The sequence below is a fragment of the Dasypus novemcinctus genome, chromosome 18 (genome assembly GCF_030445035.2).
Source record: "Dasypus novemcinctus isolate mDasNov1 chromosome 18, mDasNov1.1.hap2, whole genome shotgun sequence".
NCBI lineage: Eukaryota > Metazoa > Chordata > Mammalia > Cingulata > Dasypodidae > Dasypus > Dasypus novemcinctus.
This window is the reverse complement of record NC_080690.1, coordinates 52,818,616-52,843,641: the sequence shown is the minus strand read 5'-3', so window position 1 is coordinate 52,843,641 and position 25,026 is coordinate 52,818,616. Positions and strand designations below refer to the sequence as shown.

General features: G+C 41.1%; 1 protein-coding gene and 1 pseudogene across 4 annotated transcripts in view; one reads left to right on the top strand and one right to left on the bottom strand.

Moving 5' to 3' along the window:
* The window catches only part of PDCD2L (programmed cell death 2 like), a 29,096-nt gene extending 5,754 nt beyond the window's left edge, over positions 1-23,342 (bottom strand). For 3 of the 4 annotated variants that reach the window (XM_012522096.4, XM_023586478.3, XM_004450282.5), the window contains exons 1-5: positions 23,207-23,342; positions 22,934-23,100; positions 22,740-22,797; positions 21,376-21,749; positions 20,284-20,394 (exon numbers count right to left, since the gene is read on the bottom strand). In XM_012522096.4, the coding sequence (XP_012377550.2) occupies positions 20,284-20,394; positions 21,376-21,749; positions 22,740-22,797; positions 22,934-23,100; positions 23,207-23,314 (818 nt within the window). In that variant the 5' untranslated portion in view covers positions 23,315-23,342. The remainder of the gene's footprint in view (positions 1-20,283; positions 20,395-21,375; positions 21,750-22,739; positions 22,798-22,933; positions 23,101-23,206) is intronic. The other variant, XM_004450283.5, reaches the window with a different exon arrangement.
* LOC101444647 (chromobox protein homolog 3 pseudogene) lies at positions 8,530-9,124 on the top strand (annotated as a pseudogene).
* Positions 23,343-25,026: the final 1,684 nt, after the last annotated feature.

The following is a 25,026-nucleotide window of genomic DNA, read 5'->3' as shown; positions in this document are numbered from 1 at the left end:
AGGTTATGGAGGACAGGACCGCTTCAATCAAGATACTGGTATTCATAGAAACCAAGGAACCCAGGCTCAAGGAGTAGCCACTACCTGATGAATGCTTTCTCATGGTGGAGGGCCGGAGCAAGAGGAGCAAAACAAAATCTTAACCTCCAGTGGCCACTGCTTCCACATCAGTGATGAAAGTTCTTCCATTACTAGAATCACAGATGGAATATTATGCAGCAATAAAAAAATGAACTATTGATACATACAACAAAATAATGATTAAGGATATTATTTTGTGCAAGAGCAGCCAGATACCAAAGAGTACAGACTAACTTTATTTCTCTTCAGTTCAAGAACAGCCACAACTAATCTATGGTGATAGAAACCAAAATAGCAATTGCCAGGAAGCAGACTTGGCTCAACGGATAGAGAGTCCGCCTACCACATGGGAGGTCCATGGTTCAAACCCAGGGCCTCCTTGACCTGTGTGGAGCTGGCCCATGGGCAATGCTGATGTCTGCAAGGAGCACCATGCCATACAGGGGCGCCCCTGCGTAGGGCACATTGAAATAAATATGCTGAAAGTCCAACATAAGCAGAAAACCTTGAATGAAATAAGAGAAAAATGATGTGCCACTTAAAAGGGAATTCTGGGAAGTACATGTGGCTCAAGGAGTTGAGTGCCAGTCTCCCACATAGGAGGTCCCAGGTTTGGTTCTCAGGGCCTCCTAAAGAAGAGAAAACAAAAATAGACAAGCAGATAACAATGACTAAAAAACAACAAGCAGACAACAGCAAAACAGCAAGCAAGTACAACAGAAGACAATGAGCACAAAACAAAGCACAAAAACAATGAGCAAACAGACCAGGGAGCCATATTGGGGGGGGGGGGGGTGAATCACTAAAAAAAACCCAAACAAACCGGAATTCTCAGCAGAAACACTAGAGGCCAGAAGCAATGATGGGCTAACATATCAAGCATCTCACAGTTCTTCCAAAAAATATTCCTTATCATTTATAAAACCATTCCAGAATTTCAGTAATTGCAAAAACACTTCCCCACTCCTTGGTACCAAATTCTGTATTAGTTAGCCAAAAGGGTACTGACACAAAACCAGAAATCGGTTGGTTTTTCCAAAGGGTATTTATTTGGGGTAGGAATCTACAGATATGAGGCCATAAAGCATAAGTTACTTCCCTCACCAAAGTCTATTTCCACGTGTTGGAGCAAGATGGCTGCCAACGTCTGACAGGGTTCAGGCTTCCTAGGTTCCTCTCTTTCCAGGGCTTGCTTCTTTCCAGACTCAGGGTTCCTCTCTTCCCAGGGCTCCAGCTTCAGCATCCAACTCCAACATCCAACTCCAACATTAAGAACCCTCAATGCTGTCCTTTGCAATGCCTTAGTCAAGTAAACCTATAAATCCAATATAATCTAATACTCCCAGAGGAGATCTGTTTACAAACATAATCCAAAGTTTCTTTTTGGAATTAATCAATAATACCAAACTGCTACAGCAAAAGAGACAAAAAGACCATCAGAGTAAATTCATTAACATATTCAGATGCCTAGACATCAGCAAAAAACTACAAGCCATACAAAGAAACAGGAAGAGTGGGCCCAGTCAAAAGGAATGAACCAAATATCCTAAGGAGAGACCAAGATTTAATACAACTATTCAGTGATTATCACACAAATCTCCTAAGTCAATTTAAATAATTGAAGGGAAATATGACTAAAGAGATAAAAGATATTAAAATGACATTGGGTGAGCACAAAGAACAATTTGAAAGCCTGCTTACGGGAAAGAAAAGAAAGAGCTTATGGGAATGAAAGTCATGATGGATGAGATTAAAAGTACATTAGAGGGAGGGAAGTGGATGTGGCTCAAGTGATTGGGCTCCCATATACCATATGAAAGGACTCTGATTCGATTTCCAGGGTGTCCTGGTGAAGGCAAGTTGGCCTGTGGTGTGGAGAGCTGATGGCCCACAGCAGGGAACTGGGCACAGCAAGACAACTCAACAAAGGGACACACAGAGGACAGAGAGTGAGAGATGCAGGAGACCAGGGAGATGAAGTGGTGCAAGCAACTGAGTGACTCTGTCCCACACTGGAGGTCCTAGGATCAGTTCCCGGTGCCTCCTAAAGAGAAAGACAAGAAAAAGACAAGCAGACACAGAACACAGAGCTAATGACACAGAGAGCAGACAGCAAGCACAAAAATAACAGGGGGAGGATAAAATAATAAAAATTCTTTAAAAAACAACAGGGAGGCGGATATGGCTCAAATGATAGAGCGTCCATCTAACATATGGACAGTCCAGGGTTTGATCCCCAGGGCCTCCTGACCCGTGTGATGAGCTGACCCACGCACAGTGCTGCTGCACGCAAGGAGTGCCGTGCCACGCAGGGGCTCCCCCACGTAGGAGTGCCCCATGTGCAAGGAGTGTGTCCCGCAAGGAGAGCCGCCTGGCGTGAAAAAAAGCACAGCCCATGGTGGTGGACTTGGCCCACTGGTTAGGGTGTCCATCTACCACATGGGAGGTCCGCGGTTCAAACCCCAGGCCTCCTTGACCTGTGCACAGCTGGCCCATGTGCAGTGCTAATGTGCGCAAGGAGTACCATGCCACACAGGGGTGTCCCCCACATAGGGAAGCCCCACGCGCAAGGAGTGTGCCCCATAAGGAAACCCGCCCAGCGCAAAAGAAAGTGCAGCCTGCCCAGGAATGGTGCCGCACACATGGAGAGCTGATGCAACAAGATGACGCAACAAAAAGAAACACAGATTCCCGTGCCACTGACAAAAACAGAAGTGGACAAAGACGATGTAGCAAATAGACACAGAGAACAGACAACTGGGGTGGGGGTGGGGGGGGAGAGAAATAAATAAATAAATCTTTAAAAAAAACACAGCACAGCCCACCTGGGAGTGGCACCATACACACAGAGAGCTGACACAGCAAGATGATGCAACAAAGAAGAGACGCAGTTTCCCAGTGCTACCGGATAATGCAAGCGGACACAGAGTAACACACAGTGAATGGACACAGAGAGCAGACAATGGGGGGAAGGAGAGAGAAATAAAATAAATATTTAATAAAAACAACAACATACATTAGAGGGCACCGTTGTGGCTCAGAGGTTGAGTGCCAGCTTCCCACTATACAAGGTCCTTGGTTCAATCTCTAGCCCTGGTACCTCAAAAAAATGAATGAATAAATAAATAAAGTACATGGAGGGGGGGGAAATGGAGGTGGCTCGTGTGATTGGGTGCCACCCTCCCACATGGGAAGCCCTGGGTTCAGTTCCTGGTGTCTCATAAAAAAAAGATGTACAGAAACAGAGAGCAGACAGCAAGTGCAAAAAAACAAGCGGGGGATAGAATTAAATAAAAATAAATCTTAAAAAAAAACCAAAAAGGTACATTAGAGGGAAGAAGATGTGGCTCAAGCAGTTGGGCACCCACCTACCACATGAGAAGTCCCAGATTCAGTTTCCTGTGCCTCCTAAAAGAAGGCAAGCAAGACAGAGAGCTGACGTGATGGGCTGGTGTGGCAAGCTAACACAACAAAGTACCATGACGAAGAGTCAATGAGAAAACATGATGAGAGACACAACAGTAAGGGAGAAGAGGTGGTTTAAGTGACTGGGTCCCTCCCTCCCACATGGGAGGTCACAGGTTTGGTTCCTGGTGCCTAAAAAAGGAAGATGAGCACACAACAAACAGACACAGAGCTGACAGCAGGTAGAAAACAATGGGGCTGTATCTACTTTATCTGTCTCTTAGACTCTGCTCAGTGGTTCTTCTGAGGGATAAAGAGACCCACGGGTTCTATGGTCATGGCAGATGGGGTTCACTGCCATGGCAGATGGCCCTTCTTTGGAGCTGGTATTTCTACATGATGGAACTGAACTCGGAGGGGATCTCTTCCCACAAGACTTGCATGCTACTTTATTGGAATTGTAGTTGGTGCTGGGGTTTAAGATATATTTAGGGGATTTGAATCTCTGGACTGATAATAAGACACCCAGGCCCAGAGCCTCAACAGACTTCAGCTCCTACACTTTGATTTATTGGACTGACCCCACTCAGCTAACATGGAGTTGAAGAAGGTCAACCACCACACCATGGAGCCTAGAGTGTCTACAACTGAAAGCAGGAGGAGTGCATCCAGTATCCATGTGGAATCTAAGCCCCCACTTGACATAGATGTGCAATGGACACAACCAATCCAATGTCCACAGAGAAAATGTGGAATGGGTGTGGGAAGGGTAGCCATGGTGGCTACTGGGTTTGGGGAATGGGAGGAAGAGATGAGATGTGGAGGCGTTTTCGGGACGTGGAGTTGTCCTGGGTGGTGCTTCACGGACAATTACAGAACATTGTAGACCCCCCCAGGGCCCACTGGATGGAACGGGGGAGAGTGTGGGCTATGATGTGGACCACTGACTACGGGGTGCAGTGATGTTCAGAGATGTACTTACTGGGTGCAACGGATGTCTCACGATGATGGGAGAGAGTGTTGCTGTGGGGCGAGTGGGGGGTGGGGGCGGTGGGGTTGATTGGGACCTCGTGTTTTTTGAATGTAATTCGTAAAAATAAATAATTTTAATTAAAAAAAATAAAAATAAAAATAAAATACAAGAAAAAAAAAAAGAAAACAATGGGGAGGGGATAAATAAAAACAAATCTTTTCTCTTCCCTTCCCCCTCCCCTGCCCTGCTGTTTTTGTTGTGTGTGTCCACTGGCTGTATAGTCTTCGGTATCCCGTTTCTCTTTTTGTCTTCTCTTCTCGTCTTTCTCCTCTAGGATTCACCAGGATTCGATCTTGGGGACCTCTGATGTGCAGAGAGGTTCCGGGTAAATCGCGCCACCTCAGTTCCTGGTCTCTTGCGCTTCACCTTGACTCCCCTTTGTCTCTCTTTTTGTTGCATCTCTACCTTGCTGCCTGACTCACTTGCATGGGTACTGGATCACCCCATGGGCACTCGGCTTGCTGCACAGGCACATTTTATCTTCTTTTTCACCAGGAGGCCCCATGGATCGAACCCAGATCCTCCTATATGGTAGGTGGAGGCCTGTCACTTGAGCCACATCCACTACCCAGTCTTTTTTATAAAATAAATTAAAGGCATGTAACAGCATATTTGAACTGCTCAAAGACAGAATAGTAATTCTGAGGACAGAAATTCAAACTGGAAAAGACAGAAAAACGGAAGGAGAAAAGAATAGAAAAAATGAAATAGGGACTCATGGAACTGAATGACAACGTGAAACAAACAAACATAAGCGTTATCAGTGTCCCAGAAGGGGAAGAGAATGAAAAAGGGAAAGAATATTTAAGGAAATAATAACCAAAAATTTCCCAACCCTTATGAAAGATATTAATATCCAAGAAGGACAATACACCCCACACAGAATAAATCTGTATAAACCTACTCTGAAACACCTACTAATCAGAATGACAAATATCAGACAAAGAGGATTCTGAAAGCAGCAAGAGAAAAGCAAAGCAGCACATACAAGGGAACCTCAATAAGATCAAGTGCCCCAAATCCTCAAGATAGAGGAATGAACAAACATAAAGGGGAAATGCAACTATGGACTAAAGTAGACTTATTATTATTATTCTAGTGGTGGAAGAACTTGTATCACTGATAGAAAGACAGTGGTCACCATAGGTTCTGAGGGAAGGGGGAGAAAAGAACAGGTAGGTGTAACAAGGGGCTTTCTTTTTTTAATGATATCAAAGAATAAAGCGTATTTTTTTTACATGACCTTAGTTTATTTTAAAATAGGATTTTTATTTATCTTTTAGAAATACATACTGAAATACTATATAATGTGTATAGCACTTCCTACCTGATGAAGGACTGGTACCCCCTGTTCCCTCTCCTCACCTATACATACCCATAACTCCCTGGAAGCACACCAAGCTTTGGCTGCTATAACCTTGAGCACTGCCCACCCCAAGCATATCTTGTTTTGAGAAAAGAGCACATACCAAAATTTTTCTCCCCTACTTGCACACAAGCCTCAAGGGGCATTTTTGAGACACTGGAATTGTTCTGCATGATAGTCAATGATGGATACAAACCATTACACATTTTGTCAAAACCTATAAAACCGTGTGAAGCAAAGTGTAAACCATAATGTAAACTATAGAATATACTTAGTAGGACTGCTTCAATATGTGTTCATTAACTGTAACAAAGGTACCAAAATAACAAAAGATGTTGTTAATGGGAAGGGGGCGAAGGTGGGGTATATGAGAATTCCCTTATATTTTCAATGTAACATATATGTAATTTAAAGCTCCTTTAAAAATAAAGAGGAAAGCAGATGTGGCTCAAGCAGTTGAGCACCTGCTTCCACATGAGAAGTCCAGGGTTCAGTTCCCAGTGAATTCTGAGACAAACAAAAAACAACAAGCAAAACCAAAAAAAAACAAAAAAACACACAATGCAGGAGAGTTGATGTGGCTCAGTGATTGAGTGCTGGCTTCCTACATATGCAGTCCTGGGTTCAATCCTTAGCCTCCAGTACCTCAAAAATGAAAGATTAGATGCCAACCTCTCATCAGAAACTATGGAAGCAAGGAGAAAGTGGTATGATGTATTTAAGGTACTGAAAGAGAAAAACTGCCAGTCAAGAATTCTGTATCCAGAAAAACTGTCCTTCAAAAATGAGGGTGAGTTTAAAGTCTTCACAGACAAACAAAAACTAAGTTACCAAAAGACCAGAATTACAAGATATTTTTGTATTTTCTTGTTTGTTTCTGCTTATAATTATTACAGAAATAATGAAAATGCTCTAATACTGTTTGAAGCGATGAATGTACAACTATGTGATTATAGCAAATACCATCGATTGTATACTTTGAATGAACTGTATGCTTTATTAGTATGTATCAATAATATTGATTCAGTGGTGGACTTGGCCCAGTCGTTAGGGTGTCCGTCTACCACATGGGAGGTCCGCGGTTCAAACCCCGGGCCTCCTTGACCTGTGTGGAGCTGGCCCATGCATAGTGCTGATGCGCGCAAGGAGTGCCCTGCCACACAGGGGTGTCCCCCGTGTAGGGGAGCCCAATGCGCAAGGAGTGTGCCCCATAAGGAGAGCCGCCCAGTGCGAGAGAAAGTGCAACCTGCCCAGGAATGGTGCCACACACACGGAGAGCTGACACAACAAGATGACGCAACAAAAAGAAACACAGATTCCTGTGCCACTGATAACAGAAGCGGACAAAGACGACGCAGCAAACAGACATAGAGAACAAACAACTGGGGTGGGGGTGAAGGGGAGAGAAATAAATAAATACTTAAAAAAAAAAAAAGACAGAAAAATCAAGAGACAAAAAATGTTTAAAAAATAATAATAATATTGATTCATAAAAAAAAGAAAAGATACTAAAGTGAGTGCTGCAGCCTGAAAAGAAAAAAAAAAAGACTTAGAGAAGAGTGTAGGAACGAAGATTATTAGGAAGGGTAAATTAAAGGGTAAACAGACACACAATAGTAAGACATGACAACAAAATGCCAAAGAACAAAATGGACAAAGTAATGCCTTTCCAGTAATAACACTGTATGTTAATGGTTAATGGCTTAAAATCAAAAGACGCAGACTGACAGAATGGATAAAAAGTATGAGCCATCTATATGTTGTCTACAGGAGGCTCACCTCAGACATGAGACAATTAGGTTGAAAGTGATACAGTAACACAAACAGTAACCAAAAAAAGAGCTGGCGTTGCTATACTGATATTAGGCAAAATAGATTTTAAATGCAAAAATGTTATAAGTGATGAGGAAGGTCATTAAAGATTAGTAAAAGGGGCAATTCACCAAGAAGAAATAACTATAATAAGTATTTATGCACCTAACTTGGGTGCCCTAAGATACATGATGCACACATTAGCAAAACTGAAGGGAGAAACAGATGTCTCTACAATAACAGAGACTTCAATATACCACTCTCAGTATAGGACATAACATCTGAACAAAGGATAAATAAGGAAACAGAGAGCTTGAATAATATGATAAATGAACTAGCCCTAACAGACATTTATAAAGCATTATACCACAAAACAGCGGGATATACATTCAAGAGCTTGTGGATCTTTCTCCAAAATGGACCATACGTTGGGTCACAAGACAGGTCTCAATAAATTATAAAAGACTGAAGTTATATAAGACACTTTCTCTGATCATAATGGTATGATGCTAGAAATCAATAATGGAGAGCAAAAATGGAAATTTATAAATATATGGAGATTAAACAGCACACTCTTAAGCACTGGGTCAAAGAAGTATGAAGAGACTTCAGTAAATACCTCGAGACTAATGAAAATGAGAACACAAAATATCAAAAACCTATGGAACAGAACAAAGGTAGTGATGAGAGGGAAATTTATAGCCCTCAATGCTTACATTAAAAAGAAAGAGTGGCGCCCTTCGCGGCCGGGTGTGGGCAGCCCGGGGCGCACCTCCCCAGCCCCCTCCCCTCGGATGTGGCTCCCGCTGAAGGCACCTGCAAACCCAGTTGGTGGAGCAGCATGGAGGCGGGGAATAAAAGCTCTTCAGGTCTGCACTAAAAAATGGCCTCCAATAAAACCACATTGCAAAAAAATGGGAAAGAAGCAGAATGCAAAGAATAAAAAAGTTGAAGAGGCAGAGCCTAAAGAATTTGTGGTAGAAAAAGTACTGGATCAATGTGTAGTGAATAAGAAAGTGGAGTATTTCCTGAAGTGGAAGGGATTTACACATGCTGACAATACTTGGGAGAAAATTTAAATTAGTGCCTAGAGTTAACTGAAGCATTTCTTAATTCTCAAAAACCTGGTAAAAGATTGTACAAAAAGAAAATCTTTATCAGACAGTGAATCTGATGACAGCAAATCAAAGAAAAGAGATGCCGCTGAGACACCAAGAGGCTTTGCCTGGAGGTCTTGATCCTGAACGCATAACTGGTGCCACAGACAGCAGTGGAGAGCTCATGCTTCTTATAAAATGGAAAGATTCAGATGAGGTAGACTTGGTGTTGGCAAAAGAGGCAAACATGAAGTGTCCTCAGATTGTAATTGCTTTTTATGAAAAGAGACTAACTTGGCATTCTTGTCCAAAAGATGAAGCTCAATAATTGTCTGCAGTTACTTTTTAAATATATATTTATATATATATAAAATCTAGGTCTTGGTTTTTTGACTTATTAGTGTGAAGAATAACTACATTCTAATGGAAATCAAGTTTGATATGTTTATTTTGAAGTAGAAGTATTGGGGGAGTTAAGGTTTTTAGGGGGCTTTGGTTTTTGTTGTGTGGTTTTTTCGGTGTCTTTACATCAATATCACTGGTTATTCTGCACAAATGAAAGCTTTCTGTAGTTGCTTCATTTATCAGAAAAGAATGTTTGCTACCATGGTATATTATTTCCTCTGCGTTAGAGAACAGCTTTTATAAATGTGGGAAAAATTTTCCAATCATTACTGAATTAGAACTTGTGTTTAACCCATATATGCCCAAGGACCATTTTGGAGATTTTCTGTTTATTTGCGTGTGTGTGTGTGTGTGTGTATAAATACATATGTAATTTTCATTTATTATTTTAACATTTACCAAAAAAACATTCAAAATAAAAATGGCATCTTCAAATCAAATAGTTGATTCAGTAATTAATTGGACAATGTAAGTAATACAGATAATTTAGGGATCGGGTATAGCTCAGTTGTTTGAGCACTTGCTCCCCATGTATAAGGTCCCAGGTTCAATCCCCAGTAGCACCTTAAAAAAAAAACCAAAGCAACCAGATCAAAACCCATTGTCTGGATCTATAGTTATATAATGCAAAATATTCTCAAAACTCTCAGAGGAAAATCTGCCACCACCAACAATCTCCCAACCCAGATGAGAAAACAAGGTAAATACTGTTGTGTTTTCATTAGCCAAGCAAACCACTTAATAGACAATTGTCCAAAGAAATACAAATGGCAAAAAAACACATGAAAAAATGTTCACTACCTTAGCAATTAGGGAAATGCAAATCAAAACAACGATATATAATTTCACACCTATTAGAAGGGCCACTATTAAAAAATTGGAAAACTACAGTGTTAGAGAGGATGTTGAGAAAGGAACACTTATTCACTGTTTGTGGAAATGTAGAATGTTACAGCCACTGTGGAGGATTGTGTGGCAGTTCCTAAATTGAATACAGATTTGCCATGTAAGATAGCAGTAACAATACTAGATATAAACCCAGAAAAACTGAGAGCAGTATCTTGAACAGACATCTACACATTGATGATCACAGTGGCATTATTCACCATTACCAAAAGATGGAAACAACCCATGTGTCCATCAACTGATGAATGGATAACTGTGGTACATATACACAATGGATTATTATGCAGCTGTAAGAAGAAATAAAGATGTGACACATATGACAACATGCATGAACCTGGAGGACGTTATGTTGAGTGAAGCAAGCCAGTCACAAAAAGACAAATAGTGCATGACTGTGCTATTATAAACTAACTATATTGGGCAATCTCATGGAGTTAATAATTAGAATATAGGTCATCAGGAAACAGAAGGTTAGAGAATGGAAAGCTTAGGGCTAATCTGTGCACAGTTGGTAAAAAGGGTGTTGGTAAATCTTTGGAAATGAACAGAAATGGTGAAAGTACATTACAGTATTTGTAACTAGTAGTGCTATTATATGACAATGGTTGAAAGGGAATGTCCAAGGACATGTATAGTGCTAGAAGGAAAATTAAATATTTAACATGAGACTGTATAACATAGTGAAACCTCATGTGAAATATAAATAAGGGTAATATTGCATATATAAGATTATTTTTATACAATATAAGTATAAATAAACTAGAGAGATGGAAACAATAGAAGGTATATATGGCAGGGCAAGTATAGAGATGGAGAGGTGATGAGTTTGTCTGTTTTTGTTTTTTTTTTTATTATTGGAATAATGAACATGCCCTAATAATGACTGAAGTGATGAATGTACAACTATGTAATTATACTAAATACCACTGATTGTACACTTTGGATAAATTGTATACTTTATTAATATCAATAAAACTGATTTTTAAAAAGAGTATTAATAAAATGGATTTGTTTAAAAAAAAGCAATTGTATATCATGTACTGTTAAGCCTATAACCTATAGAAATGTAGTATGTTTAATATATTTCTCAATAACACCACAAAGGAAATGGTGGAAACAATGCTGTAAAAGGACTAAGAAAATAATAGATTAGGTAATAATTATTACAGTATACTTCTGGATTTCTAATATTTGTCATTATTTTTCTTATTGCACTTATCATTTCCAGAAACTATACATGTCTATTTTTAATCTCCCCCACTAGAAGGTAAAATCTGAGAACACAGAGTTTATCTGTGTCACTCCCTGCTATATCCTGAACACCTATAATAGTAAAGAATTGATTCAATAAATATTTTTGGATAATAACATACTTTATCTCACTGAATCCTCCCAACCTTCCCATTAAGTAGGTATTAGAACCATTTTACAGAAGAGAAAATGAAGGCAAAATTCTCTGCCCAAGGACAGGTATTCTAATGCCAAGACCAAGGTTCTTTGGCACCACCAAAGATTATGTGTTCACTATGAACAAACCACTGTGCTTTGCACACAAGGAATTTATAGAAATCAGGTAATTCAGTAGACCCTTGTCCTGAAATCACTGAGAATTCACCAACATTCGAACACCAATAAGAGGAAGCGGATTTGGCTCAACTGATAAGAGCATCTGCCTACCACATGGGAGGTCCAGGGTTCAAACCCAGGGCATTCTGACCCGTGTGGTGAAGTGGCCCATGCAGAGCTGATGCGCCTAAGGAGTACAGTGCCAAGCAGGGGTGTCCCCTGCATAGGGGAGCCCCACATGCAAGGAGTGCGACCCTCAAGGAGAGCCACCCTGCGTGAAAAAAGCACAGCCCACCCAGGAGTGGCGCCGCACACACGGAGAGCTGACGCAGCAAGATGACACAACAAAAAAGAGTCACAGATTCCCAGTGTCACTGACAAGAATGCAAGTGCACAAAGAACACACAGAGAATGGACACAGCAGACAATGGGGGGGGCAGAGAGAAATAAATAAAAACTAAATCTTAAAAAAAAAAAATACCCATAAGAGATCCTACAGATCCCTGCTTCCCCAAAATGCAGCCTGGTGGATGGACTTCATACAACAGCTAGTACTCATATATGTTTTAGAGAGAATTTTCACTCATCACCTCATTTAATTCTCATAGAAATCCTACCATCATCCTTCTTTTAGAGATGAGGTATTAAAGATAAGAAAGGTTAAGTAGGGAAGCGAATGTGACTCAGGCTACTGGGCTCCCGCCCACCACATGGAAGATCACTGGTTTGGATCCTGGTGCCTCCTAAAGACAGCAAGCTGGCACAATGGGCAGATGTGGCCGACATAACAAGAGACACAGGAAGATAAAACAAATTGAGAGACACAACAAACCAGGGAGCAGAGGTTCCCAGTGCCTCCTAAAGACAGCAAGCTGACGTGACAGGCAGTTGCGGAGAGCTAACACAACAAGATGATGCACAAAGAGACATGGGGAGGAAAACTAGAATGATAGCCATAACAAAGCAGTGAGTGGAGGTGGCTCAAGTGATTAGGCACCTCCCTCCCATGTCAAAAGTCTGGGGTTTAGTTCCCGGTGCCTCCTAAAGAAACCAGGAAAACAGACACAGCAAGTGAAAAACAAGAGGGTAAGGAGATACAAACCTTTAGGAAAAAAAGTTTAAGTGACTTGCACAAGGACTCACAGCAAGAAATGGAAGGGCTAGGCCTTACATTCAAAAGTTTGGGATTCAATATCCTGTGAATACTTGTTACTACAAAAGTATTGTCTTTGATGTACAAAACTCCTAAGGTAGAATGTTCTGGGGGAATAAAATCACAATTATCTTGTAAGTAACAAATATTTAATTATAAAGATGTCGACCAAACTGACAAGGACATACTCTGCAGTCCAAGAAAAATCAAGACTCCTGCCCTCCAAATAACAGCCTCCTAAGCCCCCATCTCCAGAATGGCTTCTATATCCACCCAATTTCCCAAGCCAGAACATCAACATCACCTTTGTTGCCTTCTGTTCTTTCACTCCCACATCCAATGGTCACCAAGGCCTGCCATTATATGAACATCTTCCCAATTTATTCCCTCCTTTCCATATCTTCTGCCTCAATCCAAACACTTTTATCATCCCTCACCTACATTCCTTTTCTCTACGTTCCGAATGCCCACTTCTCCCCTGCAAAATTCTTGCACCCACTGGTAACAGTATAAAGGACAAATTCTTCAGTAATAAATGGACAGAGAGCACGCCAGTTGAGCTAAATGACCCATGCCAGCCCCAGTACTGACACTAAGTATGGGGAGCACCTGATCTGGCAGGGGCAGAAAGATGAAGGCAAGTGTCCTAAGGGAGGTCAGAGAGTGGGACTGTGGGAGAAGGCAAAGAACCTTTCAATTAAACCACTCTCCCAACAAATACTGTGACACCCAGCTCACCGAACTCCCTGCACACCATGCACCTGGATATGTCATCCTCAGACGTTGGGTATCTTCATCTTCAGCAGCAATCTTTCTGTGGCTCCCCTGCCCTTTAATCCTTATTGCACATTATCTTCTCTGCTTCACCAAAGCAGAGATGACCCCTCCTCTGAGCTCCCTGCAAACTTGCCCATTACATGGCAGCACACCTGTCAATTACTTAGTGCTCTCTGCCTCTGTGACCTGGCTGTGCATTTCTTTGGCAAGTACCAGGGACAGCGGTTATTGCTACTCCTCCCACCCCAGCACACAGCTGTGCAGCCCTTTAATAGCAGTAGCTCTCTGTGAGCGGTGAGCATTACTGGTGAAAAGGTCCCATCCTAGGGGGTGGTCTCCAGCTAAGAATCACTACCTTCAAGGTGCCACATGCTTAACAAAGTTTGTTCAGGAGAAATGTGGCTCAAGCAGCTGAGTGCCCACCTCCCACATGGGAGGTCCCAGGTTTGGTTCCTGGTGCCTCCTAAAGAAAAAAACAACAGACAATGAGCAGACAACTAGCAAAACACAAGGAGACAAAGAGTGTAAACAAGCTAAAACAATGAGCAAACAGAAGAGGGAGTCATCTGCAGGTGGAAATGGTGATAGAAATGTTTGTTCAACCTGAAAATTCTACAGAAGGCATCATGATTTGGATATGTGTTAAGAGATCTCTAGTTGCCACATCTATTTAAATCAAGGGGAAGGGAGCCAATATAGGTCAGTGATTGAGAGCCTGCTTTACATGTACGAGGACCTGGGTTTAACCCCTAGGGTCTCCTAAAAAAAAAAAAACCCAAGGTAAACAAAATAAATTGGATTTTCACCAATAAACTAGGATGCAGGAATCAGGGTGACAGTAAAAACAAATTACAGACAATATATATCGAGAATCTTTAATTGTATGATTCCATTTATAGAAGATACCTAGAATATGCAGAGTCACAGAGAAGGAAAGGATATTACAAGTTCCCAGAGGGGAGGGATGGGTGGGGAATGAAGAGTTATTGCTAATGAACAGAGTTTCTGAACGGGGTTAGTGGATGGAGATGATGATAGTACAATATTGTGAATGTAATTACTATCACTGAGTTGTACACAAAAACGTGGTTAAAATGGAAAATTTTGTGTTGTATATATTACCAAAATAAAATTTAAAAAAAAGAAAAACCTTTAAGCTTCAGAACTTTGATCCAGAATTTCACTTCTAAAACTAGCTCACTGGAAAATCATAAATGGTAATAATAATAATAAATTCAAGAATTATGGAGAGGGATATATAATACAGCATTAAAACTGTGCAAAACTGTAACAAACTAGAAGGGAGCAATTTAAATATTCAATGATACACTTATAAGCAAAGTCAAGAAAACAAATCAAGGGAAACGGACTTGGCCCAGTGGTTAGGGTGTCCATCTACAACATGGGAGGTCCGCGGTTCAAACCCCGGGCCTCCTTGACCAGTGTGGAGCTGGCCCATGCGCAGTGCTGATGCGCGCAAGGAGTGCCCTGCCACGCAGGGGTGTCCCCCGCGCAGGGGAGCCCCACACGCAAGGAGTGCGCCCCGTAAGGAGAGCCGCCCAGCGCGAAAGAAAGTGCAGCCTGCCCAGGAATGGCGCCGCCCACACTACCCGTGCTGCTGACGACAACAGAAGCGGACAAAGAAACAAGACGCAGCAGATAGACACAGAGAACAGACAACCGGGGGAGGGGGGGAATTAAATAAATAAATAATAAATCTTAAAAAAAAAAAAAAGAAAACAAATCAAGAAAATTAAATGCAATAAAAGGTTAATCTTTGTAAGAGACAGAGTTCCTAGAAATTGAAAAAAAAAAAAGACTGGGGAGCAGGTGTAGCTCATTGGTTTGAATGTCTGCTTCCCATGTACAAGGTCCCAGGTTCAATTCCTGATGCTTCAAATGAAAAAAAAAAAAAAGGACTAAGAATTTATGCAAAAGTTGGTTTTACAGATACCAAGAATAAACAAATAAAGATGGTTCTTAAATGTAGGAAAGATGCTCATAATAAAGAAGCAGCAAAGTAAAATTATACTAAGATGCTATTTTTGACCTTGGATTTACAAAAATGCAAAAGTATGAAACTAACACTGTTAGTCAGGCTATAGAAACATAGGCGCTTATATACATCACCTGTAGGAATTAGCAATTAAAGTTGATAGAATCCCTATGGAGGTCAATTTGTTGCCATCAATCACAATTAGAACTGCATATACCCTTTAAGGCCAGGGGTTCTTAACAAGGGGTCCATGAGCTTAAACTGAAATTCAAAAAAACATTATTCTTGTGGGGACATGTTGGTGCAGGTGTGATATATTTATTGAGTATAGTGTGAACTTAGTAAGGGGTTTATGGTTTCATCTGATTGGTATAGGAGTCCATGGAACAAAAAATGTTAAGAATCCCTGCTTTAGGCTAACTATGCCACCTCAGAGAAAGTATTCTATAGATATACTTGCATACATGTAAAAATGTAGGTTCATTTTACACCAAAAGCAGGAGCAACAGAAGAAAAAAATAAATAACCTGCACTTCATCAAAATGAACTTGTTCAGCAAAGGACATCAAGAAACTAAAAAACAATGAACAGGGAAACGGACTTTGGCCCAGTGGTTAGGGCGTCTGTCTACCATATGGGAGGTCCGCGGTTCAAACCCCGGGCCTCCTTGACCCGTGTGGAGCTGGCCATGCGCAGTGCTGATGCGCGCAAGGAGTGCCGTGCCACGCAAGGGTGTCCCCCGCGTGGGGGAGCCCCACGCGCAAGGTGTGCGCCCGTGAGGAAAGCCAAAGAAAGAGCAGCCTGCCCAGGAATGGCGCCGCCCACACTTCCCGTGCCGCTGACGACAACAGAAGCGGACAAAGAAACAAGATGCAGCAAATAGACACCAAGAACAGACAACCAGGGGAGGGGGGGAAATTAAATAAATAAATAAATCTTTAAAAAAAAAAAAAAACAATGAACAGAATGGGAGAAAATATTTGGAAACCATACATCTGATATCTGATAAGGGTTTAACATCCTGAATATATAAATAACTGATACATCTCAACAACAAAAAGACAAACCAATTAAAAAATGGGCCAAGATCTTGAATACACATTCCTCCAAAGATATACAAATGGTCAATAAGTAAATGAAAAAGCACTTAACATTATTAGCCATTAGGGAAATATAAATTAAAACGAAAATGAGAGACCACCTCACACCCACTAGAATAGCTATTATTTAAAAAGTGGTAAATAACATGCTGACAAGGAAGCAGAAAAATAAGAACACTCAATCATTGTTTGTGGGAATATAAAATGGTGCAGCCACTATGGAAAATAGTTTGAATACAGAATTAACCACATGACCTGGCAATCCCAATTCTAGGTATATGTCCCAAAATAACAGAAAGCAAGGACTCGAACAGATATCTATATACCAACCAATGTTCATAGCAGCATTATTCACAACAGTCAAAAGGTAGAAGCAACCCAAGTGTCCATTAGTAGATGAATGGATAAACAAAATGTGGTATATAAGTACAATGAAATATTATTCGGCCATAAAAACGAATCAAGTCCTGATACATGCTACAAGGAAGAACAGTGAGGATATCACACATTGAGTGAGTCAGATACAAAGGGACTAATATTGTAAGATTTCACTTATACGAGGTAACTAGAACATGCAAAGTCATAGAGATAGAAAGATTATAGGGTACCAGAGGCAGGGATGGGGTGACAAATGGGGAATGCTTAATGGGTACAGAGTTTCTATTGTTCATGATGAAAAAGTTTTGGTAATGAATAGGTGTTGACGCTAGCAAACTCTGTGAATGTAATTAAAGCCACCAAACTGTATATTTGAAAGTGGTTAAAATGGGAAATTCTGTGTTGTATATGTTACTACAATACAAACAAAATAAAAAGAGAGTCCCAGAGGTGGATGAGAATTGTGGTTGATGGTAGATGGAAGAGAGTCCTTCTGTGAGCTAGAGCAGATGTTTATCACTATTTGCAGGGTGGTGGGAATGTGGAGAAGCATGGGAAAAACACAACTGGAGTGTCCTACGGACTGCAGTTAATAGTAATACTGTAACATTCTTGCATCAATGCCAAAGATGCATTGATAATTGATAATTGATAACGAGAGGTATGGAAAAAGTGTGCCAAATGTACACAATGGACCACAGTTGGCGGTTAAGTCTGATGATATTATCTTATAATCTGTAACAAATATTCCACCACAGTGTGGTGTGTTGGTGAAGGAGTGCTGTATGGTAATTCTACATATGTGCATGATTCTTTTTTAAGTTCACAACCTATGTAATAAAAATATATTTTAAAAATTAATAGTTGGGTTGGGGGAAAATACACCAAATGTAAGATAAGGACTATGGTTAATAGTAATATTTTGACAATGCTCTTGCATAGTTTTTAACAAATATTTCACAATAATGCAAGGTGTTGGTGGAGGGGTGATGTAAGGGACCCAAGTATGTTATGCATGTTTATTTTGTAAGTTCACAACTTTTACTATATATTATTTATGTATGTTCATTTATCAATCTACTGCAATTAACTATATATATATATATATATAAATTTTTTAAAAGAGTGATAAAAGAAAATGACATTACATGAGTCTGGACTGGATCTAATAACACAGGAGAAAACACCTAAAGGTATTTTGAAGGACATTATTAGAACATATGAAAAAACTGGAATTTAGACTGTAAGTTTTATACTAATGTTAAATTTCTTAAACTTGATAATACACTTAGGATGGTTATATAAGTGAATATCCTTGTTCTTAAAAAATATACTTGAAATTATTAAGTGTTCAAGGAGCAAGGTGTAAACAACCTACTCCCAAATGTTTAAAAACTAAACAGGGAAACAGCCATGGCTCAACCAATTGGGCTCCCGTCTACCATGCAGGAGGTCCAGGGCCTCCTGGTGAGGGCAAGCTAACCCACACAGTGAGCTTGCCCACCCAGAGTGCTGGCCCACATGGGAATGCCGCCCTGCGCAGGTGTGCTGCCCAGCGCAGGAAAGCTGCCCTGCGTAGGAGTGCAGGCCGACACAGAGAGATGTGCAGCAAGATGATGCAACAGGAGACATAGAGGAGAAAAAATAAGAAGACATAGCAGAACAGGGAGTTGAGGTGGCGCAACAGAGTAATCACCCCTCTACCACTCCAGAAGGTCCCGGATCGGTTCTCAGAGCCACCTAATGAGAGTACAAGCAGACACAGAAGAACACACAGCAAATGGACACAGAGCAGACAATGGAGGGATTGGGGGGAATAAATAAAATAAATCTTAAAAAAAAAAACAACAACAACAACAGAGGGAAGCAGATGTGGCTCAAGCAGTTGAACACCTACCTACCACATGGGGGGTCCTCAATTCGGTTCCCAGGGCCTCCTAAAGAAGATGAGCAAGAGAGCTAACTGAAATGATGGGCCAGTGTGGTGAGCTGAAGCAACAAGATGATGCAATGAAGAGATACAGCAAGAAAACACAACGAGACACACAATACACTGGGAGTGGAGGTGGCACAAGCCACTGGGCGCCTCCCTCCCACATGGGAGGTCCTAGGTTCAGTTCCCAGTGCCTCCTAGAAAAAAAAAAAAAAAGAGGACAAGCACACACAATGAAAACACAGAAAACAGACAGCAAGTGCAAACAGGGGGGAGGGGATTTAAAAAAAAAAACTGGACAGTGAGATAAATACTAGGTAAACAGAATGGTATGACAAATACGGCAAATATTAAAATAGGTGGATTTGAGTATCTGGGTAGAGGGTATGTTGGAATTCTCCATATAAGATTTGTATTATTTTTGCAACTGCCCTGTAAGTTAGAAATTATTTCAAATTAAAAAGTTTTAAAATTTGTAGTTTAAGTTAGCATTATTTGTAATAGAGAGTTTGGAAACAATCTTGAATGTCCATCACCAGAGAAAGTGGTTAAATATATTGTGTGTCCTGTAGTATTATAAAAAGTTTCTGTTTTTAATAAAGCTCTCAATGTACTGAAAAGATACAGGATGGCAAGATATAATGGCGAGTTAAAAAAACAAGATGGAGTATGTCTGGAATGCTTCCTTTTGTGTAGAAAAAAAAGAGAAAAGTAACGTTTAATCATACTTGCTTGTACATGCATAGAGAAACTGTGGAAGGACACATAAACTAACATCAATGATTGCCCAAGCAGGCTGAAGATAGTTGAGAATTATTTCATTGTAGTACACATACATGCAAAAACACATGTATATATTTTTATGTTGTGAGGCTAATGAATTTATTACCTATTTAAAGTTTAGTTTAAAAAAATAATTTTTAATAATATGGGACAATATTCAAGAATGTTTACTAGAACGCAGAAAAATTATGAATATTTTATGATCCCAATTGTTTTTAAAAATATATATATACCTTTCTGTAAGTTCACAAGTTTTCTAATACATACATTAAAAAACAAAACCAAAAAATTTCATATACCTACATACATAAATGCACACAAATGCCTAAAAAATATGTGAAGTTAATATACTAAAATCTTAGCAGTGGTTCTCTCTCTTGATTGTGGGAATGTTGTGGGTTTCAATTTTCTCATTATACTTTCCTATGTTTTTCAAACTAACGTGTATTACTTTTATAATAAGGAAAACCATTACCTCAGAATCTCCATTACCTCAGAATCTGCTCCTGACAAGCTGCAATTCTCTTCATGAATTTATAAAATACCATATCTCCAGTTTTAACTATGGTCTTCTCATATTTTTCATCACCATCACTATAAAGACTGAGAAGCAGGAAACAATTTTGAGTGTCTACACCCAGAGAATTACAGTATATAGAAGAGTAAGCAAGATAATTTTCTTTTAAAAAAAGTTTTATCAAAGTAATATAAGCACACAATTTAAACATTAAAAGAAGAGCTTATAATGGAAAGCAGTAGCCCTTCCCCACCCTGCTCTGCTCCCCAGCCATTTTCGATTCTGGGGTAATTATTTGCAATTTAAAAACTCATTATGCCAAATGGGCTTTTTCCCTCCACTTTAGATTCTTTTCAATAACAACATGTCTTCTTGCACTCCAATTTAACATTATTCTGACAAAACCTGCAAATATAAATAGGTCTGGTAAAAACCATACAATCTATCCAAATATCCTGTCAGTAACTCTACTCTTATAATAGCAAAAATGACCACGCTTACTTCTTTATAGTGCTTTGATTGACAAAGTCTCTCAAGATCTACTCTTTCATTTGACTCTCAAAACCACGTGATGTGGCACACAACAGAAATACCATTACTACTCCCATTTTACAGGTGAGGATGAGGCTCTGGGAGGGTAAAGGTAAAATGACCTCAGGCCTGGACTTCAGGTCCTAAGCCAATTCCTGAGTGGTGGCCAAGAGTCAATAAACCAACGGTGTTTTTGTTATTTACCAGTCTCCGCTATACGTTTATTAAAAATGAAAGTTAAGAAGACAGTCAACACATCTTCTATAAATACTTGGCATCCCTAACTGTATTTGTTCACCTTTCTTTCTTTTCTTGAGAGCATTAATACACTGAGCAAAATGTTTTCAAGCTAACTCAAGGGAGGTTGACAAGAAAACTCCCTTGTCTCTGCCTCCCTTCCTCATTCAAGAGAGAAGCAGAAAGGACCTGCACACACAAGTCCACCCTGAAGAGGTACCAGAGTAAAACCAAAGGGCACTGATTGTGGCAGCACCCTGCCCACATCACCTCTTAACCTCAGCAGCACACATTCTCACCTTTGAGAAATCAACTGTTCCACGTCGATCCCTTCTCTCTGTTGATACTCCCTCAGAAGGCTGTGGGCATGATCTAGGTTGACAAAGTCTCTGTAATCATCCTCATCCACAACACAAATATAGTAGGGCAGGAACTGTGGTCCCAGAGTGGGCAAGGCTAGCCCTTGCCCAGGAGGTGTGGGATGAGCAGCACCCAAGATAGTGTCGTGCAGGTTGAGGTCTTGGAGCCGGGCCATGCAGTCTACATCTTTGGCACTTTTGGAATCATTTTCAAAATCCAAAGGAATCTGTGGTGAAGGTATCTCCTCACTGTCACTTCCCCAGTCGTCTGCACCTTCACACCAGTCCTCTGCTGCAAGGCCATTTTCCTGCTTCTGCCAGAACATCCAGTGAATGAGGCCCAAGCACACGTGGATGATCTCATCTATTCCCTTGGTTTCAGCTACCCATTCTTTCACCAGCCCCTTCTCCTCGGGCACACACTCTGATCCACCCTCCTCAACCCCATCTCCTCAGAGCATGTGGGAAGTGACTTAAAAACCTGTCTTTGTCTTTCAGGGTCAGTGTGGCAGAGGTAGCAGTTTCTTCAACCATTTGTTTCAAACACTTTCTGATGGGCTTCCTGTATTGCAGAGACTGGAAGGAAAGAACTACATTTCCCTGACTCCTAATGAGCAAAGGTTCCAGATAAATGAGGAATATGCCAATTAAGTCTACTAGAAAAGAGACTTAAATCTGGGAGAGAAGCAGTGAAACAAAAGGCACCGAGTTTGTAGGTGTAGACTTAGCAAAGCTCTGGAGCCCACAGTTCTGACAAGGATGGCTTCCAGTTCACCCACCACACCTAAATTTCCTAACTGCAGCATAATTGCTCCTTAAGAGGCCCGTTTTGCAGTGTGGTTCTGGAGGTCATTCTTGTTGCCTCCTCCAGCCTACTCACAATATTAGTAAAAACCTAACTCCTTGTGTTAAACTCCTCTCAGCTTAAAAAAACCAAAGTGTTTTTCTATAATCTGCAATTGAATCCTGGCAGATACAACCAGACACCACCATCTTCATCTTTTTATCCTTGGTAATGCTAGTATAATGATTGGCAAATATAAAAAGTCAGTGACATTTCAAGTATCAAGAGACATTTACAGGAAAAGGAGATCAAATTTTGTTCAGCAGCTACCAACTTGCCTCAATAAATTTAGATGTTAGTCTTATTAAGCGTTACATATATGTATATAAACCACGTATACATGCATACCCATACTTTATTCCAGTCAGCAAAAAACATTCCAACCTCCTTCTAACAAGGTTTAAATCTTAAGCACTATTCCCGAAAATATTTTCAAATTACAACAAAACAACTGCTTTACCTGAGCGTCCTGCGTCTCCTCTCGCATCTGCAGGCACTGGGAGCGAAACACCTTCCAGCTTCGGGGGAACAGGTGGCCGTAAGGACCCCACCCGCCACCCGCAGCCCCCCAGCCTGCCCCTTCCGGGCACGCCTCTAGGCTCCCGTCCACCCGGAACAACTACCCCCAAGTACCTCCAGAACTTCCCCACCTACCTGCGCGCTCCGCCGCTGCCGCAACTAGGGTGTACACAGGCGAACACATGCAGCAACCGATGAAACGGGGAACCTTCCAGAGGGCAGTAAACTTGGACGACCAGGGCGAGCAGCTGCCCACAGCGTCCACACACCGGCGTCGGCACTGACACGGCCGGAAGGGCGTCCTGAGGGCAGGGGCCAAGGCGCTCAGACACCGCCCCCCCGCCCCAGGACCTTGTCCACTGCCTCATACTGAACCCTCACCAGCACCCGCCAACCCGGGTCCCTCACCGGGACGCCACCCAGCTTGCTGGCGGTCCAGGCACCCGGCCCCTTGGGGCGGCCTTGTACTGCCACGTCCCGGAGCCCGAGGAGAACCGGCTTCCGAACAGCTGCCATGACTGTAGGGCACCCACGTGAAAAGGCGGACTACGGCAGCCGAGAGGGTGCATTTCTCTGCGCACGCGCGCAACCGACCCCTGCGAGACAGCCCCGCCCCCTGAGAATGGGGTCGAGGTTGCCCAGGCAAAGCCTGAAAGCGCTTGCGCGCTTGTTCGGGAACCACAAAAGTAACCTCTCCCGGCGGAGGCTCAAAGTCAGCCACCTACGATATTATGTGCTTCCTATAATGCTGCGATAGGAAGTACACACCATCTACAATAAAGTGGTCTTGCCAGAGAAATTATACCTAAAATTGAAAAGTTTTAGGTGGATTAATTCTATTGACCGTAGATTAACAAAATCTTTTATTAGAGAAACAACGAAATTTTTATAGATGGAAAGATATATCTAGGATTTATTACATAATTGGAGAGAGGGATAGATGAAATAAAACTGTTCATGAGTTTGTAATTGTTGAAGTTGGGTAAAAGGCATTATTCTATGCGACGTTTATGTTTGAAATTTTCCATAGTAAACATTTTAAAAATACCTGTAGCACAACATGGATGAATCACAAAATCACACCAAGCGAAAGCAGCCAGACAAAAGACAAAACTTTAGGTACAGAAATCTGGTCAATGGTTGCCAGAGTTGGGTTTGGGGAGTAGGGACTTGACCACAAGAATGCCATGAATATGCTGGGGGGATGAAAATGCTGTGTGTCTCAACTGCAGTGGTGACAAAACTGCATACATTTGTCAAAACTCACAGAAATGTACAAAAGAGGGGCGGATTTTAGTTTATGTAAACTACATCTCAATAAACCAGTTATTTGAAAAAATGCATGTTGCAGAAGCACTATTTCAGTAAGTACACCTCAAAGAAGAAAGCACATGCCTGGGGTGCTTGGCTCCAGCATTTGCCAAGACCTGGAGTTTACTGCTGGTTAATCACCCTGCCAAAATGATAGCTTTAAAAAGTGCTGTGCTGCCATTGGTGGTCACTTCCAGGCTAGTAGTGACATTCGTCAGAGAGGATGGATGTCTTGGCAATATATTTACTAATTTGTTTACAATGTTTAAAAATTATTTTAACATTATTCTTGATAACCCTGCAAGATATCCTCCAACAGTTACAGAGCTCTCTTCAATAGTCAGCTGTTTGCATTACACTATTATAGTCTCTTGATCAAAGTATGATCCGCAACACAAAGGCTATTTAAGGTGAAATTTTGAGATGTTAATTGCTTTGGCCATGGTGACAAAACAAAATGACTCGATTTCTGGAGGCAATTTAACATACAGCTTGCCTCTGACATTACTGTAGTTAAATTTCAAACTAACGACAACTTTAATGTGTAAGGTTTACAGTATCTGAATTAACTATTTTATAGGGTTTGGATCTCTCAACAAACACAAATCAGCAAGTTGTGATACAATTTGTACTTGAGGAAGCACAGAATGAAGATGCTGCTTTGATTGCACACTCAAGATCTACTGAGGAATACAATGACTTGCATATAATATCTAATGACTTTCAAACACTGGCAGCCACTGGACAAGAGAAGTTGCAAGTTGATAATAGTAGCAATAACAAAGGGGGGAGAACAAGACAGGATCAAGGGCAATGGGGCTAATTGACTTGTGCCAGTTCCTCCTGCATAAGGGAAAACAGGGGACTTGTAAGTTTGTCGTGGGAGAACACAGCAGTCCCTGCTAAGAGATCCTTCA